A 25668-nucleotide genomic window follows, 5' to 3' on the forward strand; every position below is an offset into this window, starting at 1 on the left:
CTTTTTTTTTTTTTTTTTGTCATTTCTTTTATTAAGTATATGGAAAACTACAGTTATTCATTACATACGTTAGTCAGCAGGTTCCATTCAACATTATGAAGCAAAATTGGTTAATTCTGTAAGGTAATGCTAAACTTTTGGCCTTAGCTGTAGTTCCATAACCAGCTTCATAAAACTCTGTTTAGTTCAGCTAGAGCCTTTATGAAGTGTTATCGCAGCACTTGCTTATTAAGAGCACAGTTTGCCTCGAGTAAAGGTAGCATAACAGAGAATAAAAGCAGGACAACGAAGCACTTTCACAGGGACAAAAAACGCCTGTGGACTGATCGCTAGCAAGAACGTTGTAGTTGCAAAGTTCTCAAAGCTGTAATTTTTGTTACTTGCAATGTTCTTGGCGTCAGCTATGGGAGGTGACATCCTTCAACCGGTCAGCAATGTGTTTTTTGTTTTTTTTTTTATTATTATTTTCATTCTTATTTTCATTTTCATATTGTTATTATTATTATTATTATTATTATTAGCATTCAAAATGGATTTGAATTCTTCTTTCTCTGAAATCATTTTTTTTTTTTTCTTGAAAAGGAATGTTTTAGTTTCCCGGGATCCAAAATGTCACTTCAAGAAGGAAGTTTGTATATAATTAATGCTGTTTCCATTTGTTAATGCGATGGCTACATGGTACTGGATGTAAAAAAAAAAAAAAAAAAAAAGACAATTTATTAATTTATTAATATGTCATGTGGCAATTAAAAACCTTCATTTTTAACTCTAATGGCATGCTTGCCTCTATACTTACCAACAGAACTGACCCCCAGCCTCACCCTGGCTGCTGTAACATTTATATCTCCTAAAATATACATAAGATCTTGTCTGTAGTAAAGGTGTGTGTTCCGTCTATAGGTAAGGCTTTAGATTTTCATAAAGCTCACCCTTATGTCCACGTGTGTCAAACTATACTCAAACGAAAAAAAAACAAACATGTTTTCATGTCTGCAATGTCAAGGTCATTATTTTGTGTCTTAAAAATATAAAACACTCAACTGCTGTGTTTATAAAATACATAATTTAATACATGCGTCTTCCTAGGAATATAGCATATAAAATGAGACTAAACGCATGGTTCCTTGAGTTAAGTTTAAAACTAAAACAAACAGGATATCAGAAACAGTAGCTTGTGGATTTTTTTTTTTTTTTTCTGCATCGTTTCCTGCTCGTTTACAAATAAGTGTATACTAATAAATTCTATTGCAATAAAGATCGTTGTGTGCATTTAGAAGTGCTGCTACATCCTCGGATCTGACATTTTTTATTGAAATGACGTGTTATGACGTGTCACCATACCTAAGAAAATATTTAGCCTGCAGTGTATTTCATATAGGAAGGGCCAGTGAATACTCAAGACTGTATCTTTAAAACTACACCCTCGATTCTTCAGTCGCTGATTCAGTGGCTCAGCCAGTTATGCCAGAGCTCCAGCAGTGAAGTGTTCAGCAAGAGAGGTTGTCACATAAAATGTTTGTGATCTGTCAGAGAAAGAGTGATCGGTGAAACTTGCTCAGTGAATATACAGCTATGGTCAAAGGGTTTGCATCACCTAGAATTTTAGGATTGAGCTTAAGTGCATTAAAAACTACAAAGCGGTATGTAATTCAATATGTTAATGTAACATTATTCAGCAGGTTTCATTCGACTTTATGAAGCAAATTTTTTTAATTCTATAGGGTGATGCAAAACGCTTGGCCAGTTATTTTTTGTGACAGAGTGCAGACTTTTTTTGCAGTCTGTTGCACATATATAGGAAGAAGAGTTAAAGAAACCTTGAATACACTGTCTGTATTACATTAATAATTTTTACAACAAAAACACATGCCGTCCGCCAGATGTTGAATTAGACTTTATTGTTTAAAAACAGACTAATACAGCCTTCAAGCCATTGCACACTCTGCAAGAAATGCTATACACTCAGATAGGACACATTAAAACAGAACAGACATATTAAAATAATAATACAAAAAACTAACATTTTAATAGAGAAATCATTTTTTTATCTGCACCACTAGCTCCAAATGAATTACAAACAGGGTAACTGTCAAGAGTAAATCCAAACTTTACAACAGCGTTTCAAAACAATTCATTTTCAGATCCCCTTTGAAACTGCACACCACCACAATTACAGGCCAAAAGAGGGAACACAGGCACCCATTAAAACACAATCTGTTTAAAGATTATGGATTGGATTTAAAATACACAGACAGCAGACTACAAGCGAATTTCCATTACACATTATAACCTTATAACTTGTGAAAAATTGTTGGATACATTTGGAAATCTGTACATACCTTTATAATTGTGATGGGGAGGGGGTCACACAAAAACCATAGTTATAACAATGTGATTCCCCGAAACCCACCCAATGACTATTAGTTAAATTTCTGAACTGTTTCAGTTACTTTGGTAGCCAGAAACAGTGAAAATATATATATATATATATATATATATATATATATATATATATATATATATATATATAGATATATAGATAGATAGATAGATCTTTGAGGTTCCTCTGCAACACTCATAATTTGATTATTTCTTTTTCTTAGGAAAATATAATTTCTCAGTTTCAGTTCGCATTCAGGACATGTTTGCTAATTTAATGTAAACAGCTTGTTTGAAAAAAAAAAAATGCAATTTTGCAGCATAAAGGGCAACACTCATATATTTAACATGAAGCGCTTTGATGAGAAGCCTGCTAAATATTCAGCCAATGGAGTTTCACAGTGAAATCCCAGAGGAAGGCTGGAACGGCAGTGAAACTGTCTGGCAGGTTTACAGTTAATGGCGCTCTTACAGATCTAGAAATCTTGGGGACTCCAGCTGCCCCTCTATTCTCCTCCCAGACACACTGTCAGCCTCACTCCTCCCCAACATCATCGTAGTCAGTCCTGTCAGGTGCAGCGGGCCCTTCTTCAGGGGGCAGCACGGCCCAGGCACTCTCCTCTCCAGGGGGAGTGAGGGGAAAACCTGCCAAAGAGACACAGTGGGAGGGTTCACATAGATCTTGGGTCTGTGATTGGTTTAAGCAATGGGTGTGAGAGTGCCATAGGTGGTTTCTGAGAGACTCAGAACTTCTCAAACTGCCTGGTCGTGACACCTGCTGGAAGAGGTGGGAGTGGAGCAGTTACCGGCTCCCCCACAGCAGGTGCTCCTGGGGCAGTAGGGTCTGTGAAGCAGGGCAGGTTGTCTGAAGGGCCCTCCCAATCCCTCCCCACTGTAGACTCCAGCCCCCTTACCTTGGATGGGATTCCCCTCACTGTCCTCCACATCATCGTAGCCAGAGGGAAGTTTGTCAGAAAGGAAACTCCCTAGGAACAGGAATCAAGGTTAGCTCTGGAGTTGTCCTGCTTTCACACCCAGCATCTCTCTCCTATTGCCCACTAACAGAGTTACAGGGATCTGAGTGCTGAATAAAATGCCTAGATAACATTATTACTGATCCATCAAATGAAGGAAAACTACTTGGCACCCTAGAATCAAACCCACTGTACTGCTCAGCAGGCATGGCGGGGGATGTTGCACAGTCCTGGGACTTACCTGCACAAACCATATGCAGTTACTGATGGTTCAACACACGTGAGCTAAAATAGGAACCTGATTGAATACATTTACTTTCTCCAAGACTGGGTTTGGTGCAGGGCTCCTCTACAGGGCTTCTCTGCAAGAACTCACCTGATAAATCTTCTGGGTTGCTGTTCAAAGGGATGGCATCGTCATAGTACCCTGGGACCTCTCCTTTCAGAGAGGGCATCGATTCACCTAAAAGAGAGAGAACAGCATTAGTGTTACAGACCAGAGCACTGCTTCAACTGAACCAGACAGAGACCAGAATCGGTGATACAGGTGAGAGAATTGTTTCTCATAGGTTTGTAGCACAGCCCCCCTTACCTGGGATGGGGTTCCCCTCACTGTCCTCCACATCATCGTAGTCATAGGGCAACTCATCAGAAAGGAAACTCCCTGAAACAGGAGACAGGGTTAGTGCTGCCTGCTTTCACTCTGCAAATTCACTACCTGCTACTTGTAGCACATTGACTACTACTGGAGCTGTTGTTCAATGTTTGGATTACTGCATTCAGGATAGGAAATTAAACCATGGTTTTGTGATCTACACCCTAAGTAACTACATATTATCTACTGTTAGCTGCTCTGTTCCTGTCTCCCACTCTTTGTAGTGTTTCCTGTGATGAGAGGTTTATAAGTCTCTGCTTTGAGTCATGTTTGTGGATTGTGTGGCAGTGTGATGTGTGAGTCGGCTCTCTCTTTCTCCACTCCCCCTCCCCTCTCACTCACCTTTCCTGGGCACACCATAGGTTCCCTGTCTGGCCAGCTTGTATTCAATCTCCTCGTAAATGGCTTCATGGAAGGGGTCAAGATCCTCAGCAATCCCTATGGGAAAAAACAGGCTCTCACTCACAGTGACACAGCTCTGCACACACTGTTCTGAACAGCACAGCCTTCAGTGATCCACAGAGCAACAACATATATTATTATTAACAATGCTTTAAAACTGCCCTTTTAAAAGTTATGCTTCTGTATTTTCAGGGTTTAATTAATGACTGAACTTGTCAAGATTCTGTCCTCTGCTGCCCCTACTGCAGCAGGCTGGTATTGCACATGTGGTTCAATGAAGGCTTTTTCTCTAACCAGATCATTAAACAAAACGGTTTATAAATTGTCATCTGACATGCACAAAACAATGATCCCTGCTATAAAGGATCTGGGTAGTGCATTTGTGTTTGGAAAGCCCTGCAGATTTAAAATGCCGGTGTAGGGCATTACTGAATACAATCCTAGAACAGCGCATTAGGACCTGAATGTGTCTCCTTCCTGAGCTCGCGTCTCTTTAAAGGGACTTGTTCCCTACCTCTCCTCAGCATCTTGTTGTGCTGCAGCTGCCCGACTAAGAGGACCAGCACCACAAAGAGCAGAGCTCCCAGCACGACACAGGCTATCACTGGGATGGTCATGTCTCTCTCACTGGGTGCAGAGGGTCCTGTTGGAGAGGAAGACAGACAGACACTTCTGTAAACAGTTGTTTATTGTACTGTAAATAAAGCAAAAAAAGCTGGCTCACATTGCTTACATAGGAAAGCCCTAACTGAGGCCTCCCTTCTTTTATCCACACGACTCCCAAATTCAGAACGCTAAACAAGACAAAATAGCACTGTGCACTAACCGACAGTGTTTATATTTATAAGAGAGTAGTGTCTGTGAAGTTTACAAGTTATTGCTTTTACCTTTTTTTACCGGGGGGCTGGTAGTAGTTGGAACATCTGTAAAATAAAATGAAATGACTCTTATTATTTGCAATGTAAGCAAGTACTTCCTGCCTAACACAGCAGAGCATCTCCCCAGTACAGCTGATTCCCCATCTCCCCTGCTCAGATAACCCCCCTCTCACCTGCACAGCTAACCCATGCATCCTCTTTGTGGTAGCAGTCATTGTGTCCCAGTGGAGAGTGCCGGCAGTCCCACAGGTGCATCTCGCTGCCCCTGCAGTTCACCTCGTCCAGCCATATGGTGCCGTTTCCTTGTCCAAACGTAGCCTCACCCCCCCCTGTGCTCTCCGCTGCCCCACAGCCTAGTTGTCTGCAGACCACCTGGGCATCCTTCAGGTCCCAGGAGTCATCGCAGACTGTCCCCCAGGATCCCTCAAACCACACCTCCACCCGTCCGGAGCAGGGACTGGAGCCTCCAGCTAGTTTCAGCTCTGCTGGCTCTGAAATAAAACAGCAGGGCTTATTGAATCAGTTCAGCCCAGAGGCTGCTGTATAATTATTAGAGGTAGGTTTAGTATTCACATCTGGGAACACGTTTTTCCATTGTTCACTTAAAAAAAAAAAAGACACATACCTTTCCCTGAAGATCTGTTACAAGATGCCCTGCTTTGTATTCTCTTTACTACTGGAAACTATGAGAGCGCTAATTTTAATTAGAACTGCAGCAGAAAATTACAATTTTGGCTCAAATGAACAATAAACAGGTAACAATTCACAACTGTGTAGGACTAAGACCTCTTTGACATGTTTGGGAACCCTTCCCTACCTGTACTTAATACAGCATGCCACTGTAAAATGACTAATTGTATGCATTATTTTACAGTTGGATATTTCTGTGTGTGAAATCAGTTGGAATGAATCTAATAATTGAAGGGTCAAGTCAATGAAACTCAAACCCACCTGAGCAGTGCTCCTGAGTGAGGTCTTCAGAGCAGGTCTTGGGTATGCTGGAGACAGTTGGCTTCTTTTCAACTACTGAAAACACAAAGAAATCTTGTTTTATTCACACTGCTAAAGCATGGGTATGTGTTGTGTCACTTGGCGGTGAGTGTACTGGAGACATACCCACAGGGAAGCTCATAGGTGCAGCATGCCAGCTTGTATCTCTAAAGTTTCAGCTTGTGAACTCATACTGAAGGAACGAGTTTACAAGCTGGAGTACTTTGTGCATTAATCCTGAATAAATAACTGAATCAATTAACAAATCCCACTGTAGCGGAGCACAGCCCTGCTCTGGCCTCTCCACTGTGGTGGGTAGTACAGTAAGATTGGTCAGGGCAGATTATTTGCTGCTCTAGGTTTGGGGACATCAACTGGACCCCTCTTAGAAAGAGCACTGCCTCCAATAACACAACTTCACTGTGTATTGCTGGTGTTCCGGTTATCACTAGAATTGGATTTAAAGCTGTGGTCTTTCGGGTGACTGAGCTATCAGGTCACCAGCAGAAGAAAAACAGAGAGATATCTTTACCTTTGCAGTCAATCTCAGCCACCTCGTTGTTCCAGCACTTGTTTTGACCCCAGGGTGAAGATGGACAGTGCCACAATGTAGAGTCATGCCCTCTGCATTTAACATCATCAAGCCACTTGCGTGCAGTGCTATCTGCTGGACGTGGCACTGATATTTCAGTACTCTCTCCACAGTTTACCTCACGGCATATCATCTTAACTGTGTTTTTATCCATGCCGTTGTAGCAGACGTTACCCCAGGTGCCATTGTAGAAAACCTCTACCAGTCCAGAACAGCCCCGAGACAGTCTCAGCTTCTTGAACTCTGTGTCAGAAACAATAGAACTATGTTAGCAAGATGCATGTTGACCTTCCAGATTACAAAACTTCTGCTTCATCAAAAGATTTTCAGTAAAAGTGAAATCATGAAATGGATGCATTATTCCTGGTGGAGATGGCCATACACACTCCTTGATACATGTTTTAATTATTGGAAATGTTAAACAAATTGTTATCAAAATAAGAACAATGCAAACACAATTAATAAATACAGCTTACGTAAAGCATTTTAAAACCATTGTTGCGCGTTTATGTTTTCATTTATATTGCTTCCTTCATAACTGTCACATCTCACTAACACCTTACAAAATCCTACTGTTAAACTGAAAGGCAAAGTCTTAACCAACTGGCCTTTTCCCTTTCTTTATAAAACCAATTACCCATCTTCATCTATTTTACATTCATCTGGAGAAGCGCTTATTCAATTGTGAAGCAACTTGAGGGTGTCGAGGAGAGTCCCTTTGTGTGTCAAACTTACATTATTAGATGTGCATATAGTGAATGTAAATGTTTATTTTATTGAGCATAATACAGTAGTTTAATTTGCTGAAATGAGTTTTGTTTATGTGATTACTTTGCTGCAGCTTCCTATTGGTACAGTTATTGATTTGAAGTGTAAGGGTATGATAGTCCTGTACCTGAACACATGACTCCCGCGTCCTCCTTGTGTCTACAGTCGTGCTGCCCCCACCCTCCTGAGGCACACTCCCACAGAGCCGATTCGTTCCCCTGACAGCGCAGCTCGTCCAGCCAGATGAGTCCGCTTCCCTGGCCGAAGGAGGCTGACCCTGTGGCTCTGAGTGCCGTCCCACACTGGAGCTGCTTACACACCACCTCAGCATCTTCCAGGTCCCAGGAGTCATCGCAGACTGTCCCCCAGGAGCCGTTGTGATAAACCTCCACCATCCCAGCGCAGGCATCTCCTCCCCCCACCAGCCTGAGGGTCGTGTGATCTAGGGGGAAAGAATCACAGGCAGACATCAATAATATAATCACTGCAGCTTAGGCACAGAATCAGTTACTAATATTATAAATAATAACCCTATGATAATGCATGCCGATTTTCAGATAAGAATCCTTGTCACAGACTAACCATGGCATTAATGTCACTTTAGTCACATTGAAATAACTTATTAACACTAGAGTTTGAATTGCACTAACCTGAGCAGAGCGAGGTCCCTTCATTACCTGTGTTGCAGTTACTTGACAGAGGCTTGATTCGATCTGGTTGTGCTGGTAGCAATGGGCCTGAAGATAATAAGAGTGAGCAGGGGGGAAATGAAACACATCACAGCTGAAGGAACAACACCATTTACTGCATTTACAGTTTGTTATCTGGTTTAAGAGTAATTCTGTTGTTTGGACACTGTCTGTTCTTCCACCTGGTGCAAACTCAAAGCTATTTAGAGACAGCTCTATAGAGAATTAAATAAACTCATAATTGGTATTGGTGCTGTAGAACTCAGAACCAACCAGGATGACTGAAAATGTAATTAAAAGTATACATAGCATTACAAACCATATAAGCTTAAATGTCAGACAGTTTGCTTTATTTGTATGTATTCATAAAGTTTAAAATATCTTAAACTGTACTCATCTAATACACCCCAAATATTGTAACAATTAATCAATAGTAATGGAATAAAAGAAATACTGTAACAGTAAATTCATTTAATTTACAATCCCACTAGATGGCAGTAGAAGATCTGAATACCTACTATACTGAGATATGTTTAACAGATAGGATCTCCCACCTATTAACGTGGCTACCGCTCACCTGAACAATTAACTCCTGCATCGTTCCTATGAGTGCAGGTGCCTCGTCCCCATGCAGAGATGGAGCAATTTGATATGTGTGTCTCACTGCCATCACAGTCGAATATATCAGCCCGTACATCACCGCTGCCTTCACCAAACCAGGCCTGTCCCGGGACTGATACAGCGTACCCACAATTCAACTGCTTGCAGAGAACTGTGGCGTCCTGCAGATCCCAATAGCGATCGCAGACCGTCCCCCACTGACCATCGTACTGCAGCTCCACTCGACCAGAACAGGAGTCAGGGCCACCCACCAGCCTGTACCCAGTGTACCCTGCACACAGGACAGCAGAGAATCAGGACAAGCAGAGAATCAGCACAAGCAGAGAATCAGGACATTGGGTTTGTGTTACTCTAGCAATCAATCACAAAAGGGTTGCTATTTTATTGTAATACTGGCTGTAAGGGCATGATTGGTGGTCATGCATGTCTTTAGATTTCTAATAGTTATGCACCAGTATTTATTTAACTACAGACTTCTGAAGAGCGACACTCATCTAGAACAACCCAAACCCTCAAACCCTCGGGTATATGATCAACAGCAGGCTTGCCAAAAATGAATCAGCATTCAGCTAGCGGTATCAAGCTGGTCAATTTCTATTGAAAGTAATGGCTCCATTGTACCCAATGTATATAAAAATGCTTTATGATTTGCTAAGCTTCTTGAGGTTGTATTGGACATATACAGGACATGTATTACACTTTCAAACGGCATTTCATTTATTAAACTAGGCTACCATGTAATTTAGGCAAGCATTTACCACTGACAGTGCTACAAAACTAATTCCCGGGCCTACATTGTCCAGGGGAGAAACATTTCAAAAGTTATTCAGCACCCTGAGCTTCCCTATTTTTATAACTATGCATATGTACTGGTGTGAGCTTCCATTAGTTGTATAGGTCTCCTTTGTGCAGTTTGAAAAGAAGCACAGTAAAAATACATTTTCAATTTAAAACAATAGCAGCAACATCAAGACAACTCCTCTCAGAGCAGCTCACAATTCACAAAACAGTTTAAAACAGTGTAAAGAGAAATCAGATTGAGGCCGGCAGAGAGCTCTGAGGGTTAGGGGGATGATAGGGAATGGCTCACTCTGCCTTTGCTAATGAATTGCAAGCGCCCTGCATCGGGAGAACGCAAAGAGAGAGCAGGTTTGACAGATAAGGCAGAGCGAGGCCATTCACACACTGATAAGCAATGTAATGAGGATGTTCAGGGGTAATATAAACATGCTGTCTGTTTAAAAAAAGCTCTCACTTGGCACGTCTTACTTTCTTTTACACTTGAGCCTCCTAAAGCAAAAACGGACAGCCCACATTGTAAAGAATTCTCGTTGAAACATTTGTCTAAATGACTTGCTTGATATCCGCCCATAATGTTTATAGCCCCTGATTAATAAACAAGAATAAAGACTCACCGAAACAGACAAGGCCCACGTCGTTCCTGTGTGTGCAGCTCTGATTCTTTGTGGCTGCAGTGTGGCAGTCATAGAGCCGGGACTCGTTTCCAAAGCACTGGATCTCCTCCGACCAAAGGTCACCTTTCCCCTCCTTGAAACGGGCAGCCCCCAGCACCTCTTGAGGAATTCCACACTTCAGCTCCTGACAGATAACCTCTGCATCCTGCCAGTCAAAGTCAGCATCACAGACCGTTCCCCAGGTCTCTACATGCTGTACTTCAACTCTCCCAGAGCAGAGATCGCTGCCACCACTGAGCCGCACTGCTCGATGGTCTGAAATCACAAAACTGCAGACATTAGGCTCTGGGGGCAAAGCAACAACTGTTAACAGATAATTAAAAACTTCACCTTGTAAAACATCTAAATAGTGTTATTCACTTAGTTCTTTCACTGAACCTCATACAAACATGACATGGTAATTCAAACATATTTAATTAAAAGTAAATAATATGCCTTGGATGTAACAGGATACCAAGAAGACATATTTTGAATCAGAGAGTTCAAGACAAGAATAAAGGATCCTGTCTGTAAGGCTGCCACCTAAACATTTTTATTTCCTTTATTATAAAACTCTGGGCACCTGACAAGTCTGATTCATTTATCTCTCTGGTTGTTCATTGCTGTATTGTGTTGCAATCACATACTGACTGGAAGGCTTTTAAATGATCCATTATTAAACAACAAAATGAAGAGCTGCCTATTGCTGATTTGTTTGGACACACACACACACACACACACATATATATATAGAGAGAGAGAGAGACAGAGAGAGAGAGAGACTTTGACTTTTAAGATCCTTTATTTAAATATTCCAAATAAAATCCATTAAAATTCAAATAAAGGTAAAACACAACAAAAGTTAAGATTCCTACTGCCTCAGCAAAATTTAAAAAATCCTAAAATACATCGTGTTCTCCTTAAAAATAGATTTCAAACAAAATAAAAGGATCATTAAAAAATCAATATTAAACAGTGTTATTTTTCTTTGTTGAAAACAGATTAAAGCCAAAATAAAACACTGTAAAACAAAAATTAAATAAAATTAGAACAAAAACTGGAGCTCCCCCTTCTCACTCAAAGCACACAAGGCATCTCCCACACACCACCTCTCCTGAAAGTCCTCCAGGTTACTGACCAGTTTAAAATACTCAAACTCTACTCTGATCTGGCTGACCACGAGCACCCTGAACTGAACCACTAAACTGGTCAGTCCAGAACCAGAGAGTTGATTTTTCCTTGTCTTTAAAAAAGCCAATTTTGCCTGTCCAATTAAAAAATTAAGAACACACCTGTTTTTCATTTTAAAACTGTATAGATCCCCAAAAATAAAAAGCTCCTTACTAAAAACAACCCCTAAATTATTCAGGATTCCCTGCAGTAAATTAAAAAGTGGCCGCAGCCTCTCACACTCACTGTAGGCATGAAAGAGAGTTTCCTCTGCTGAGCAAAAAGCGCACTGCTCACTGATGCTGGGGTCCACTCTATGGAGAAACCTGCCTGTGGACACAATGCAGTGTAGAATCTTCCACTGCAGGTCCCCCACTCTCTTGGCGAGAGGCGGCTTGTACAGCACCCTCCACACCGGCCTGTGCCCCTCCTCTACAGCCAAGTAAGCTCGCCACTTAGAGTCTACCAGACCCCTTAGCCTACTATACTCTGTGGCTTTAACACACAATTTGTATATATGTTTTCCATTCATTGTGTGAAAGATAATTTCCTCCACATTCTGCAATTTAAGCAAAGTCCCTCCATTCTCTCCACCCCCCTCTCCTTCCTCACCTACTGCTGGTGACACGATCATCCCTGGAAATAAGGAAAGCTGTCTCTGCTCTGTGCCTCTGGACAACTCCTCCCTCAGGACTGCCTTGAGCCGCGGGGAGAGGCAGCCCCTCAACTCACCCATCAGTCTTTCTGCAAGCCTCTCTGAGTGCCAGCCTAGCTGTGCAGTTAGCTGGGAGGCAGTTAGCCAGCAGGAGAGCTCAAGGTTTAACAGGTGGACCATCCTGGTTACACCTGCTTTTAAAAAACTGGCACAGAGCGTCATCGACTGGAGGAACTTAACTGGAAAGAGTGGATTAAAAAATAGGGGCTCCTCAAACAGGTCCTGCCCTGTCAAGGACTCCACATCCCTTTCCACCCTCACCAGCTGCCAGGCTTTTAAAATACTTTGATAAAAAGGAGGAAGTCCTGCTTTACTAAAACTGGTGTTCTCAATTAAAAACAGGTGTTTTCCTAACCCCAGCCCCCCAAATCTATTGAGAAGGAAACAGGCCAGCCTCTTCCAATGAGCCTCCTCCTCAGTGTACAGGAGTCTCTGAACCGCCTGCAGTCTGAAGGCTGCCACCCTGCTGGCAATGCTGACTAGCCCCTGCCCCCCCTCATCACTAGGGAGGTAGAGGACTGCCGGCCTCAAACTGTGTCTCCCGCTCCAAAAGAACTCCAGCAACACTCTCTGGATCTCCTTCACCAGGCCCTGGGGTGGGTCCAGGCATACCAGCTTGTGCCACAAGCTAGAGGCCACCAGATTATTAATAACAAGCACCCGGCCCTTGAAGGACAGTTGAGCCAGCAGTCCCTTCCACCTCTGCAGCCGCCCCCTCACCCTGTCCAACAAACCCTCCCAGTTCTTTTTCATGTAGTTTTCTGTTCCGAGGTGCACCCCCAACACTTTAATACCTGTTCTGTTCCATTTCAGCCCCTCAGGCAGGAAAGGAGGGGTGCCCTCATCCCAGCTGCCTGACAGGAAGGTGTCACATTTTGCCCAGTTTACTCTGGCAGAAGATGCTCTCTGGAACTCATTTAGAGTCTGCTGCAGTGCTTGGACATCTGCATCCCCACTCACAAACACAGTCACATCGTCTGCGTAGGCAGACACCTTCACTGTGGCAGAGGAGGGTGTGGAGGGCGAGGAGGGCACTGTCCATCCAGCTAGCCTGACCCTCAGCAGGTGCAGCAGGGGCTCTATAACCAGTGAATACAGCATACCAGACAGGGCACAGCCCTGCCTTATACCCCTGCACACTGGGAAGGGCTGACTCAGCCCATTGTTGATCTTTAAAATACTAAAAATGTTGGAATATAAAAGCCGAATATAAGAAATAAAACCAGGACCGAACCCGAAGGCTTCCAGTGTATGAAAGAGGTAGGTGTGGTCGACTCTGTCGAAAGCCTTCTCTTGATCCAGGGAGACCATTCCTACATTAAAATCACAAATATCACTTACAGTTAAAAAATCTCTAATAAAAAATAAGTTATCAAAAATAGAGCGACCCGGTATACAATATGTTTGATCCATATGTATTACAGTTCCAATAACACTTTTTAATCTATTAGCGATTGTTTTGGATAAAATCTTTAAATCAGAACATAAAATTGACACAGGTCTCCAATTCTTAAGCTGGCAAAGGTCTCCCTTCTTGGGCAGCAGTGTAACCACTGCCCTACGGCAGCTAAGAGGCAGTTCCTTGTGGCTGAGGCTCTCTCTCAGAACCTGGAGCAAATCCTCCCCCATTATATCCCAGAAATTATTATAAAATTCTGCTGGCAGTCCATCGATCCCGGGAACCTTTCCGCTGGAGAGCTGCTTGACAGCGGCGGTCATCTCCTGGTGGGTCAGCGGTGCGTCCAGCTGAATCTGCTCCTTCTCACTGAGGCTGGGTAACCCCTGGAGCAGCCGCTCAGTGTCCTCTATGTTGCACAGTTCTTTATTATAAAGTTCCTTGTAAAAACGCACCGCCTCTCTGCTGATTTCCTCCCGGGTGTGCAGTTCTTTCCCACCAGGAGTCCTGATACAACACAGCTGTCTACTGTCCGCTCTCTTCCTCTCCAGGTTGAAGAAGAAACTAGTGGGGGCATCCATGTCTCTCAACTCCATGAATCTGGAACGCACAATCGCCCCCTTCACTCTTTCCTTCAGCAAGCTCCCCAGCGCGATTTTCTGCTCTTTTAGGTTCTCCAGGGTCTGTTCTTTAAATTCTGAATTTAAACTTTCCTCTAGGAGGAGGATTTTGGACTCCAGTTCTCTCACGGCTGTGTTCAGTGACCTGGTTGCATTTATAGTATATTGTTGACAAAAACATTTAATTTGTATTTTGCCAATGTCCCACCACTGTCTTAAATCTTTACATTGTGCTTTTTCTTTTTTCCAAATTATCCAAAAAAGTTTGAATTGTTGCTTAAATTTTACATCTTGTAATAATTTTACATTGAAATGCCAGTAAGATGCTCTGTGGGGTTCTGATTGAATTATTACTGTAATTAATAGACAGTGGTGGTCAGAGAGACTACTGGGGATGATTCTTGCTTTGATAAATTTATTTAAATCGTTTTTAGAAGTATAAAACCGGTCTAGTCTTGCTCTATATACACAGTCTGTGTGATACTGAGACCAGGTGTATTGTCTTGAACTGGGGTGCAGGCATCTCCATATGTCAACCAGGTCACTGGACTCTAACAATGCAGCCAACTCTCTGGAGGACTGAGGGTGTGGTTCATCATTATTTCTATCAATATTAAAATTAACAGTACAATTAAAATCTCCTCCTAGTACCACCACATCATTATTATTAATATTAAAAAGAGCTTGCTTTAATTTCTTAAAAAATAAAATTCGTTCCCCCCCTCTATTGGGGGCATAAATATTAATAAAAACATACACTGTACTGCCCAGCCTAGCTCTTACTTTTAAAATCCTCCCTTTCTCGATTTCATCCATATCTAGTAAAACTGCCCCCAGGCTGGGTTTAAAAAGCACGGCTACTCCTGCACTAGTACTAGCGCCGTGACTCATCACGCACAGCCCCTTCCACTCCGCTCGCCACGCCTCCTCATTCTCCTGATCCGAGTGCGTTTCCTGCAGAAACACCACCCCCGCCTGCTTCTGCTCTAAAAACCCGACTAGCTGCGCCCTCTTAAAAGACTGTCTGCAGCCGTTTAGATTAAAAGAAACAAAAACGCACCTTTCCATCATAGCTAAAAAAACTAACACACTAAAACAAGTAATAAAAGAAGTTTCATAAAACACAGCCATTTTTAAACAAGAGATTTTGAACCACTTTTAAGATCCTTTTTAATTTTCTGAACAATTTTTTTTAATCTATAACGTTTTGGCTGATCAAATTCTTCTATTGTGGCTTTCCTTGTTATAACGTGAGCGGAGTGGAGAAATAACCTTAGATCAGGGAAAAAACTCTCTATTTCTACTCCCCTTTTCCCTTTTGTTTCTATCATAAAATCATTTACCTGCTCAAGCGTGTATAACTTTTTCTTACTGACGGGTTGGCTATCAGGGATGTCTGAGATAAGCGAGGAGTCAGAGAGCTCCCCCTCCATCTCATCCGCGCTGTCCTCTCGCTCGCCCCCGAGAATCCGCTCCTCCGCAGCTCCCTCCGACTCCTCGACACCGGTCTCTGCCACAGCCGTCACTGTTTCAGGCGGCTGAGATTCAGCAAGTGGAGAGTCTTGCACCGCGCCCGGCTCACCCTGCGCTGTGCTCTCTTCCTCCGCGTTGGGAGGGACTGACGCCCCGCCTGGAGCCCGCAGTCTCCCTGTCTGCACGGGTTCGGAGTTCTGCACTGGCTGTGCTCTGCCATCCGGCAGCTCTGCAGCCTTCCGTTGAAATCGTGTCTTTTTCGCTACTACCTTGAATGATTCTTCACCATTCTCAGTAGTAGCGGTATTATCCTCCGAACCCGTCAGTGACAGGCTGCGGCTGGGTCTCTTTGTGCGAGGCCGTGGTGTTGGTGGTTCTGCTCCGGTTTCCTTCTGGATCGCCCCCTCCTCGGTCAGCACGGGCTCGCTCTGCGGCTGCGGTGCAGGAGCCGACTCTTCCTCCCGCTCACCCCCAACACCCCCGACTTCCTCCCCGCCAGCATCGCCCTGATCCTGCCCTGTCTCCGCTCTAGCCTCCTTTCTCGGGCAGGCTTTCCTCTGGTGTCCCTGTTCTCCACAGTAAAAACACCTCATCGTTTCGGAACTGACGAACACCACATTCCAGGCAACATTAATGACTTGATTAGGATCATTTAGTAAGACAAACGCCTGCCTTCTAAACGACATGACGTGCCTAACACTGTTATTTTTGCACCCCAGCGGGATTCCCTTAATCGGGGACACCAGTTTACCAAAACGAGCTAAATTCTTTTCTAATTGCTCATTTTTTAAAAACGGAGGCACATTAGAAATAATAACTTTCGTAACCGGGGTTACTAGAGGGGAAACCTAAACAAATTCACCTTTCACTGTAAAGCCTTCCTCTACCAGCTTGTGTAGCAGAGACACCTCCACTAAAAATATTACCAGCGCTTTATTCATTCTTGACGCCGATATAATATTCTCAAACCCCACCACCTCTCCTACTGCCAGCAGGCACTCCTCCACCGAAACCCCGGGGTCAGGCAGGCAACGGACCCCGTGTCGGCGGGTGAGAGCCCCCAGCCCTCCTGAACGAGACCCCATAACGGGATCTCCAAACACACACCACCCCCCCGCAAACAAACAAACAAAACACACACCACCCCCTGCAAACAAACAAACAAACACAACACACACACACACACACACCCCCCCCACAAACAAACAAACACACACACACACACCACTAACCTACAAACAAACAAAAACAAAAAAAAACAACTAAGTAACTATCAAAACAAAAGAAAACAAAAAAATAAATAAATAAATAAAGTTTTAAATTTCCCGGTCCTACCGCACCGGCATTCCACCTCTCTGCAAGCCCTTCCCACAATCCTCCCGAGAGAGAGAGAGAGAGAGAGAGAGAGAGAGAGAGAGAGAGAGAGAGAGAGAGAGAGAGAGAGAGAGAGAGACCAGTGAATACCAGTGGTCACAGTGACCCAGTGAACAGTTTATGCTACCGTAGTGCAGTAGTCTCTAGATGTGAAATTAGCAAAACTGTTGCTAGTGACAAGTAGCAGTGTGGGTTTGGTAATTAAAATGTAAGTTTCTGTCTTTGTTTATTCAAACAGCACACTTTCCATTCTGTCCAAAAGACATTGAGCTTAGTTGAATTATATGAATAGCTCATATTAACAATAGAGTGAATTCGTATTGTGGTTTTGGCAAGATCAGCAAGGTGCCCCTGCCATATCAGAAAAAAGATGTGAGGGAGTTCTGATACTTGGAAGTGCTGGAAGTCAGTAAACTGTCACAAAGGCATTTTCTGTACCCTATTCAAACTCAAGAACACTACTCTGGAGGCTAATGAGGAAGCTGTTGAGTGAGGAGGTTAACAAAAGGCTTTAATCACATGCAAAGGAAGTCTAATTATTGTCTTTTTTCACTGATCAATGCCGCAATCGATGAAGCTAAACAAGATGTAGTGACTTTATAGACATACTGTATACACTGTAGTCTGACCTATGGAATGTAAAATATTTGAACAGTGTTTTGGTGCCACCTAGCGGACACATTGCAGCATTAATCTCTGCGGGACAAAAAAAAAAAAAAATGTAGTTCCTATTACATAAAGTAGTGAGGGTTATTTGTAAATCTATTTAAATAGTTTGAAATAAATAAATTGCCCTTACCCTGACACTCATTGTCTAGTATCATATTCCAGTTCATAAGAAGAATGAAACAATGTGAGAATCCTACATTGTTTTCCTGAAACATGCATGTTATCAGATACCACAACATTGTGTTGATCTGGAGAAGTCAAAAGGGTCACAATCCCTGTTTTGTGGTAAAAAATTAATATAATTCAATGTTTTATTTGTTTGTATATTGTTGTGTTGACTTATACAACACACTTGATTAACAATAACCATGTTTGTGCATCTAAGTATTAAAGGGGGTTTCTGAATATTTTCAAATACATTTTGTAGATTTCTTTTTCAGAAAGATCAGTTTCAGTTTTGTGTTAGTGAATGTTCTTCAGGACCAGCTTTGTGCTTTCAGCGCTTTGTGATGGTGGTCCACTATGAAAGGCGCTGTATAAAATAAAGATTGATTGAAATACAATTTCACTGTCAGTTTATGGCCTTCGGTACATCAATACGGCTGTAAAAATGGCAGCGCCCCGCATGAGAGGATGAAAAATCACTTCCAGGCGGCTTTTAAAACACTCAATGCAGAAATTAATTGGCATTGATTGGTACTCAATTGTAAAGGTGAGGGAAGGACACAACCTGAGAACTGGAATGAAGGCTTGCCAGACTAGATTGTGTGTATGTTGGTGTAATATATAGATAGGGTCTTCTTTTTAATTTAAGACGCCATCGAATTTAAGACGCAGCCCAAATTTCCCTCTCTTGATTTGAGGGAAAGACAAAACCTCAATTAAGCACATGTAGGCAGTTTGCCACCGTCTGCTATCACACAGCGCATTACAGTTATGTGGTGCTTCTCATTTCCAGGCCTAATTACTTACATCTGTTTTTCTCCCAGTTTTTGACAATTTGAAATTGTAAAAGCTTCTCCTCCAATTCCTCAGGAAGATAATGACGCTCCTTTGAAAATGGCTGCCTGTATGTCATGGATGATTCAAGATCTGGCAGTGACGTTTTGGTTCGTCTTTTCTCGGCAGTAAGTCACGTTGCTGTTTGCTTACTCAAGTAGTCACCTCTTTTGTTGGCAAGTTTAATACACATACACGTATCACTATACTGTACACGAATTTACACACGCTAAAATTGTTTAAAAAGTGTCTTAAATTCGATGGTATATGGTATTCAACCCCTACTGTTCAAGCAATTTTACAACAATAATCCACATTGCTCAGTTCACACCCTGGCAATTGAATGTCAGAAATTAAAAATATGGAAGCATCTGCTAAACCATGGATAACCCCCAGCCCTGTCTTGCCACTGTGATTTTCATGAGGGAGAAACCGCTTTATACATTGCACAATAGGACATGTCAGAGACGCCATTTAAAAAAAAAAAAAAAAAAAAAGGAAATTGGTCATGCGATGGGCGGCCTATTTAAAACGCGTGGTACAGAAGGAAGGTGGTTCTAATGTTTTGTCCAGACTCTTCATAGCCAGATATATCTATGTGTTTCCTACCTGAACAGATCACTCCAGCATCCTGAATGTGTCCACAATAATGCTTTCCCCAGCCCAGTGATCCACAGTCCCGCAGAGCTGACTCAGAGCCTCTGCAGGAAACAGCATCCAGCCAGATATTTCCAGAACCAGCTCCGAAGCGAGCCTTGCCTGGAGCCGATATAGCCGATCCACAGCCCAGCTGTTTACACACAACTCCAGCATCCTCCATATCCCACTTATAATCACAAACTGTCCCCCACTGTCCCTCGTGAAGAATCTCCACTCTCCCAGCACAGGGACTGCCTCCATTCACCAGCCTCAGATCATCACCGCCTTTAAAGAGAAGAAAGAGATGCATTGATGCCAGCAGATTTTGGAATCAAGTATCTTTAATATTTTGGATACGGTGTGACTCGATATTAGTATCAGGCATCATTCATATTTTGGAGTAGATGTCATTCACATTTAGTGCCTGGGGTCAAACAGGTGCTGGAAGCCTTACTTCTGGTGATCGTGTCGCTATAGTTACGGTTTCAACTTTGTTTCTGTGTTAAACTACGATATTCAGCCATTAATATATTCGCAATAGTAGGGGGTAAACGTTGTGACATTTTCTCTTTTAACGGTCTTTCAATAGGATTTTAAAGATAAGAGAGGGGTCAAACTGTGGACATGTCCCCTGTGCACAATGCGAAATATAATGTAGTTTTACAGCAAAAGAAACACGTGCACAGAGTGAAAAAAAAAACGTGCTTGTATAGCGCACAGTGTTTAGTTGCAGCTATAGCGTCCTACATAAAAGTGAGGCGCTAATTATATTATATAAGCACCTTACTATCCTGGTGTCTAATGCTACTGTTGAGCCCAGCTCTTCGTGCTTCGACGGCTGAAACATGCCGACTATCGTCCTAGAGTAAGGCTGTTTTCTTCACAGTTATCACAATTTCCGTGAAGTGTTCCTATTGCGGTAGTGCTCAGTGAAAATTCCCATTTCTGAAACAATAGTGTAAATATACATTTTGTTTTTATCACTTAAAATAAATACAGCAAATGTTTGCCTTTAATTATTGACGCACTACCTGTTACACTGAATCTATTAACCTGGCATCTGGTTTAGTTTGCGTCAACAAAAAAGACCCCAGCTGCATCAAAGATCGCAACTACTTCTGCTAAAAATCGCTCTGTCCGGTACAAGAAGGGGCCGTTTCACGTTTCTGTTGTTATTTTTACTTTATTTATTTATTTATTTTTATTTTGTTTGATAATTCACTGAATTATATATATTAAACTGTTTTTCTGCAAACCGATGAAAATAAATATACTGTAATAGCGTTGTGCGCGCGTGTGTGGAATCCAATAGTTTGCAATTCAACAGATGTCATGGCACGAGACCGGGACAGCCTAACCCTTAGCCCAGTGGTTTGCAACTCACTAGTAGCATTGCTGACGCAATTAAAAATAATTAAAACATTCAGAATACATTTTTATTTATTTATTTATTTATTTATTTATTTTTGCATTGCCACATTTAAGTTGAAAAAGCCCGTTGAAAATCGTCAGCTACATTGTATTTGTATCAGCGAGTCCGATTAGCGGGTCACAATTTCTTCAAGTCAGTCTTAAAACCTAAATTCAGCTGTACCTGGGTAACATTTCCCGCTATTTTTTTAAAGGTAGATATAGCAATTTCAGAAATGTAAATGAAAAAAAAAAAAAACGGGTTCCTGGTAATTCTGTAATTGCATGTTTGAAATGTCTCATGTGTAATGTGCAGTGCAATCCTGCGGGCTTGTCTATCAGTGATCTCGGGCTGCTGGTTTTGTTCACCCAGGTGCAGATGGTTCTTTCTAGCAGAGAGCTGTGCCAGGGTTCTATAATCATCGGTGTGGAAGAATAATATTGGAAACGTACAGGAAAACGTGAAAATTATTTAACAAAGCATTATTTAAACATTATAATGTCTTGGGAAAACATGCTGATCTTGATGCAAAATAGTCCTGGTTTTAGGATGGGTCTATCAGATCTCTATGTCATTTTCAACATGATCTTTCATTCTCTGATGTAGTTTAAACGAGATCTGGTGATCGATCAATTCATCAAATAACCAAGCCCATGGGTGAATGTATAAAGTAGCAAATAATATATTATATGTACAAATGTTAATTGGTTTACTACTACTACTAATACATAATAATAATAATAATAATAATAATAATAATAATAATAAATAATAATAATAATAATAATAATAATAATGTATAAAAATGTTAACATTTAAATGCAGCAGATTTCATGTATAAATGATTGAATGAGGTTGAGAAATGAAAATTCTTGCAGTTACGATTAAACTAGAACGCATTCTTCGAGCTCCATTCACAGACACCCGGCTATTGCTCGAGCACGTTATTTTCAACTACGGTTTTTTTTTTTTTTTTTTTTTTTAAATTATATGAAATTTGAAATTGTATTTCTGAAGTTAATTTTATTCAATAATTTCTACCTTTAGCAATCTGTTGACGATCTTAACGTGCATTACAATCTGACATATATTATTATTATTATTATTATTATTATTATTATTATTATTATTATTATTATTATTATTATAATATACTACTACTAATAATAATAATAATAATAATAATAATAATAATAATAATAATAATAATAATAATAATAATAATAAAACATTATCACTAAACAGTTCCCTGCTCATATATCCTACTGTTGTTGTAACTCGCATATTGTCCAGGTGGGAAGGAGCTGCTGTGTGCAGAAACAAACAACCATGCCGAGAGTTATCAGCAGTAACATGAGATTCTTACCATATTTTAAATGCTGAAAACAAAACTATGACTGGAAAAATAAAAGTTTTGGGAGATATTGATAATTATATTTGGCGACATTTTAAAAATACTACGTGATTTAAAAAAAGAAAATAGAATCAGTGAAGTATGATTGTTTCATCTTCCCTCGCATTGCAGATTTGAGAGAAATCAAACTTCAATACGAGCAGAAATATCTCTTTACACAACCTAACCGACCTGTCGTTTCATGTTTATATATTTACACTCTATTGATCAGCATTTCCTCTGTCGTTTTATAAACTGATCCAGCAGCCTGTAATTTATACCTGTTCTGATTACTTTATACATTCACCCACGGTCGTGGTTATTCGATAAATGAAGTATCATGTTCAAAAATGACATAGAGATCTGATAGAATCATCTCAGCACCAGGACTATTTTGTATCAAGAACAGTATGTTTTTTTTTTAAATGCAGTATTATAATGTTTAAACACATTTTTGTTAAATCATTATAACATTTTCCTATACATTTCCAATATTATTCTTAAGCATTCATGAGTATAAGAACCCTGACACAGCTCTCTGCTAGCAAGAAACACAACATCTGCACCTGGGTGAACAAAACCAGCAGCCCGAGATCACTGATAGACAAGCACGCCAGATCACACTGCACATTACACATGAGACATTTCAAACATACACTTACAGAATTAGATGGATGTGTAAGATCCCTTACATTTTTTTTATCTCATCATTAAACTTGACGTTGTCCGTCATCGAATAAAACAGCTATCTATCAATCACAAACACACACTGAATAAGCAGGGAATAGGCAAACATGAGCAGAGCAGTCCTGGTTTTTTCCTGCTGCAGTACTGATCGCTTTTGACTGAATTCAATCAGATAAATCTCACCGGGATGCAACTACATCAATAAAACAAATCAATACACAAAAGCGGCAATTTGAGGAAGCAGCAGTGGGAAAATTGCAGCAATACAAGATATACAAAAGAACACCATGAGACACAATGTAAACGGGTCTTGCACCTACACCGTGTATAACAAGACTGTAATACACTGAAGTTTATAGTAATAATGATAATAATAATAATGTAATAATAATAATAATAATAATAATAATAATAATAATAAATATAATAATAATAATAATATAATAATAATAATAATAATAATAATAATAATAATAATTAATTAATACAGCTTAATAAAATACCTCTGTGTTTAAATTCCAGGGGCATCAGATACAATTCAGCTGAACAAATTGTTCTCAATGTTCCAATTCAGTTTTTAGTATTTTAAGGTGCTGCAGTACAACTTGTTCTTCAGTTCAACAGCAGCACTGCCTGACTATACTGGTAGATTAACACACTATAATCTAGAAGTTAAATCTCTGTGATGTTGCAGGCTCACCAGCAGACACAGTCGAGGCACCATGAAGTGTTATTTCTGCAATACAACACAGCTGGAAATACACTGTGCTTGAGAAGAGACTTTCTTTCCAGTGAAACAAATTCAACTTGCACAATATATACTCAGTATTACAGAACCCAGTGTACTGTATTGAGAAGTTACTGTGTCCACCTGAGCACCAGTATCCCCTCACCTAGGTCGGGTTCAGGCAGGTTTGCAGGTGGAACCCAGCCTCCAGTATGTATACCTCTACAGTTCAATCCCAGTCAACAAACTCAAGAAATCAATCAATAAAAACAGCCTTGAAAGGAAAGCATCTCAATGGGCTGATCTACCCATCAAGTCACTCAGTCCCTGGACCACTGAACGCGACTCCCTGCCTCAGAATAAATGACGACTTCATTATAAAGCTGTAAAGAAATAACAGTGTGGAACTTACTGGCTGATGAGTGCAGAAGCAGGACAGCGAGACAGAAGATGGACATGCAGCTCTCCATTGTTGGGACGGATGAACCCTCCTCTGAGTGAAATCAAGACCCGTGCTTACCCCCCTGAGCCAACACAGCAACTGAGAGGGTGCGCAACACCCCATAACTCCAGCAGAAACACAGCCCCTCCACCCCACCAATCACACTCAGCATGGCCTTTTTGAGACAGAAAACAAGAAGATTTCAAACAGGTGCGCTGACAAATCAGAGGGCTCTTTTCAGTTCTATCCATATATATCGCTGATACATCATTGTTTCCTCCCAGACTGCCTAGCGGTGATGAAACACACGATACGGAGGAAAGGGGGAGAGGTCTGAAAGGGAAAAAAAGGAAAAAAAAAAACTTTTTTAAAATTTTTGTTTATGAAAAGCTTTAGAAAGTTGTGTGCAGAGAGCAAGCAATTTAGTAGTTATCTCAGAGCTGTGGGTTTGGTCCCCAGCCAGGCTTCACTCTGCTAAAGGCCTGGTTTTCGATACTCTTTCTTGCATTGCGTATCTCTTCTGGGATGTTTTCTGTTTCTGTGTGACTAAGCCTAGGATTTCCAGAGCACTGCTAAGTTTATGAAGCTGTTGCGGTACCCAATTCTGTATCCCCTATACTGCTCTATGCCCTGTCCATCACACAGCAGAGCCTTGTCTGTACAGGGCAAGGGCGAGAAAGAGAAATACAAATAAAAAAAGTCACCGATTAGAAGCAATAAATAGAAAATATATAAAGTACCAAGAGTATCAATAGTATTATTATTATTATTATTATTATTATTATTATTATTATTATTAAGGTTACAGTCCAAAAACAATATTTAAATACAGTGTAGTTTACAGTAAGTGCAAATACAACTGGAATGCACTATGAGATAAGAAATAACAATTCAGAATTAAGAAAGTTTGTATCTACAATGATGACATGATAGTAGTGCAATAGTGCAAGGATAGTGCATCAGCTGAGCATCCAGCAACATGGTGCTTAGGTCAGGCAAGTCCAGTGACTGCCTTTTGAAGGAAAAAGTGATCTCGGAATTGAGGCATGGACAGCTATTCCCATGTTCCAGATTACTGAGTGACACTCCATTTCATAAGACAGTATTTTCACTGTAATGAATGGAAAGGAAAGATTAAAAAAGAAATCAGGTAAAAGTGCTGACAATGTTGAAACCCCAGAGTCTGTAGGTCGCAGCTGCTACAGATTCATCAGACTCTGCAGGCTGCATTGAATCACGTTACACAAGTCTGATTGCACCTGTATGCACCTGCTTATCACCCCTTAATCAGGCACTAGCACATAGGCCCCAGGCTTCAACAACAGCAATCATATGTTGATAATGACAAGCTTCAAGTTTTTTTCACCACCCAAACAGTGATCTTACATACAAGTTTGAATGACTGTCATGGTTTTAATGTCAGTTTGCGGTTCTGACCCGGAAAATGCGGGTCCCTTGAGTGGTCTGCAACAACCTGTGCTTCATTTCAGTGCCTTGCCCTATGATGAATATTGGGCCCACGGTCTTTTTAAAAAAGCACCCTCACTAAAA

At 41.2% G+C, this 25668-nt stretch overlaps 2 protein-coding genes across 2 annotated transcripts in view; one reads left to right on the forward strand and one right to left on the reverse strand.

The window, feature by feature from the left end:
• LOC121298677 (uncharacterized protein C6orf136-like) overlaps positions 1–1271 on the forward strand; it is an 8052-nt gene extending 6781 nt beyond the window's left edge. Inside the window, exon 7 of the mRNA XM_041225856.1 lies at positions 1–1271. This exon is cut by the window's left edge and continues 505 nt beyond it. The gene's annotated coding sequence lies outside the window, so the exon portion shown is untranslated.
• Positions 1272–2559: 1288 nt separating this feature from the next.
• Positions 2560–24145, reverse strand: LOC121298594 (antigen WC1.1-like). The gene is made up of 16 exons (XM_041225721.1): positions 24088–24145; positions 19428–19742; positions 10364–10669; positions 8905–9219; positions 8289–8375; positions 7766–8080; positions 6784–7113; positions 6240–6341; positions 5462–5779; positions 5298–5333; positions 4925–5053; positions 4351–4446; positions 3946–4017; positions 3730–3816; positions 3294–3365; positions 2560–3024 (listed from the first exon to the last, which is right to left on the reverse strand). The coding sequence occupies exons 1-16, from the start codon at positions 24143–24145 to the stop codon at positions 2915–2917; spliced, it is 2748 nt and encodes a 915-aa protein (XP_041081655.1). The 3' UTR covers positions 2560–2914.
• Positions 24146–25668: the final 1523 nt, after the last annotated feature.

This window comes from Polyodon spathula, chromosome 24 (genome assembly GCF_017654505.1).
Source record: "Polyodon spathula isolate WHYD16114869_AA chromosome 24, ASM1765450v1, whole genome shotgun sequence".
Taxonomy (NCBI): Eukaryota; Metazoa; Chordata; class Actinopteri; order Acipenseriformes; family Polyodontidae; genus Polyodon; species Polyodon spathula.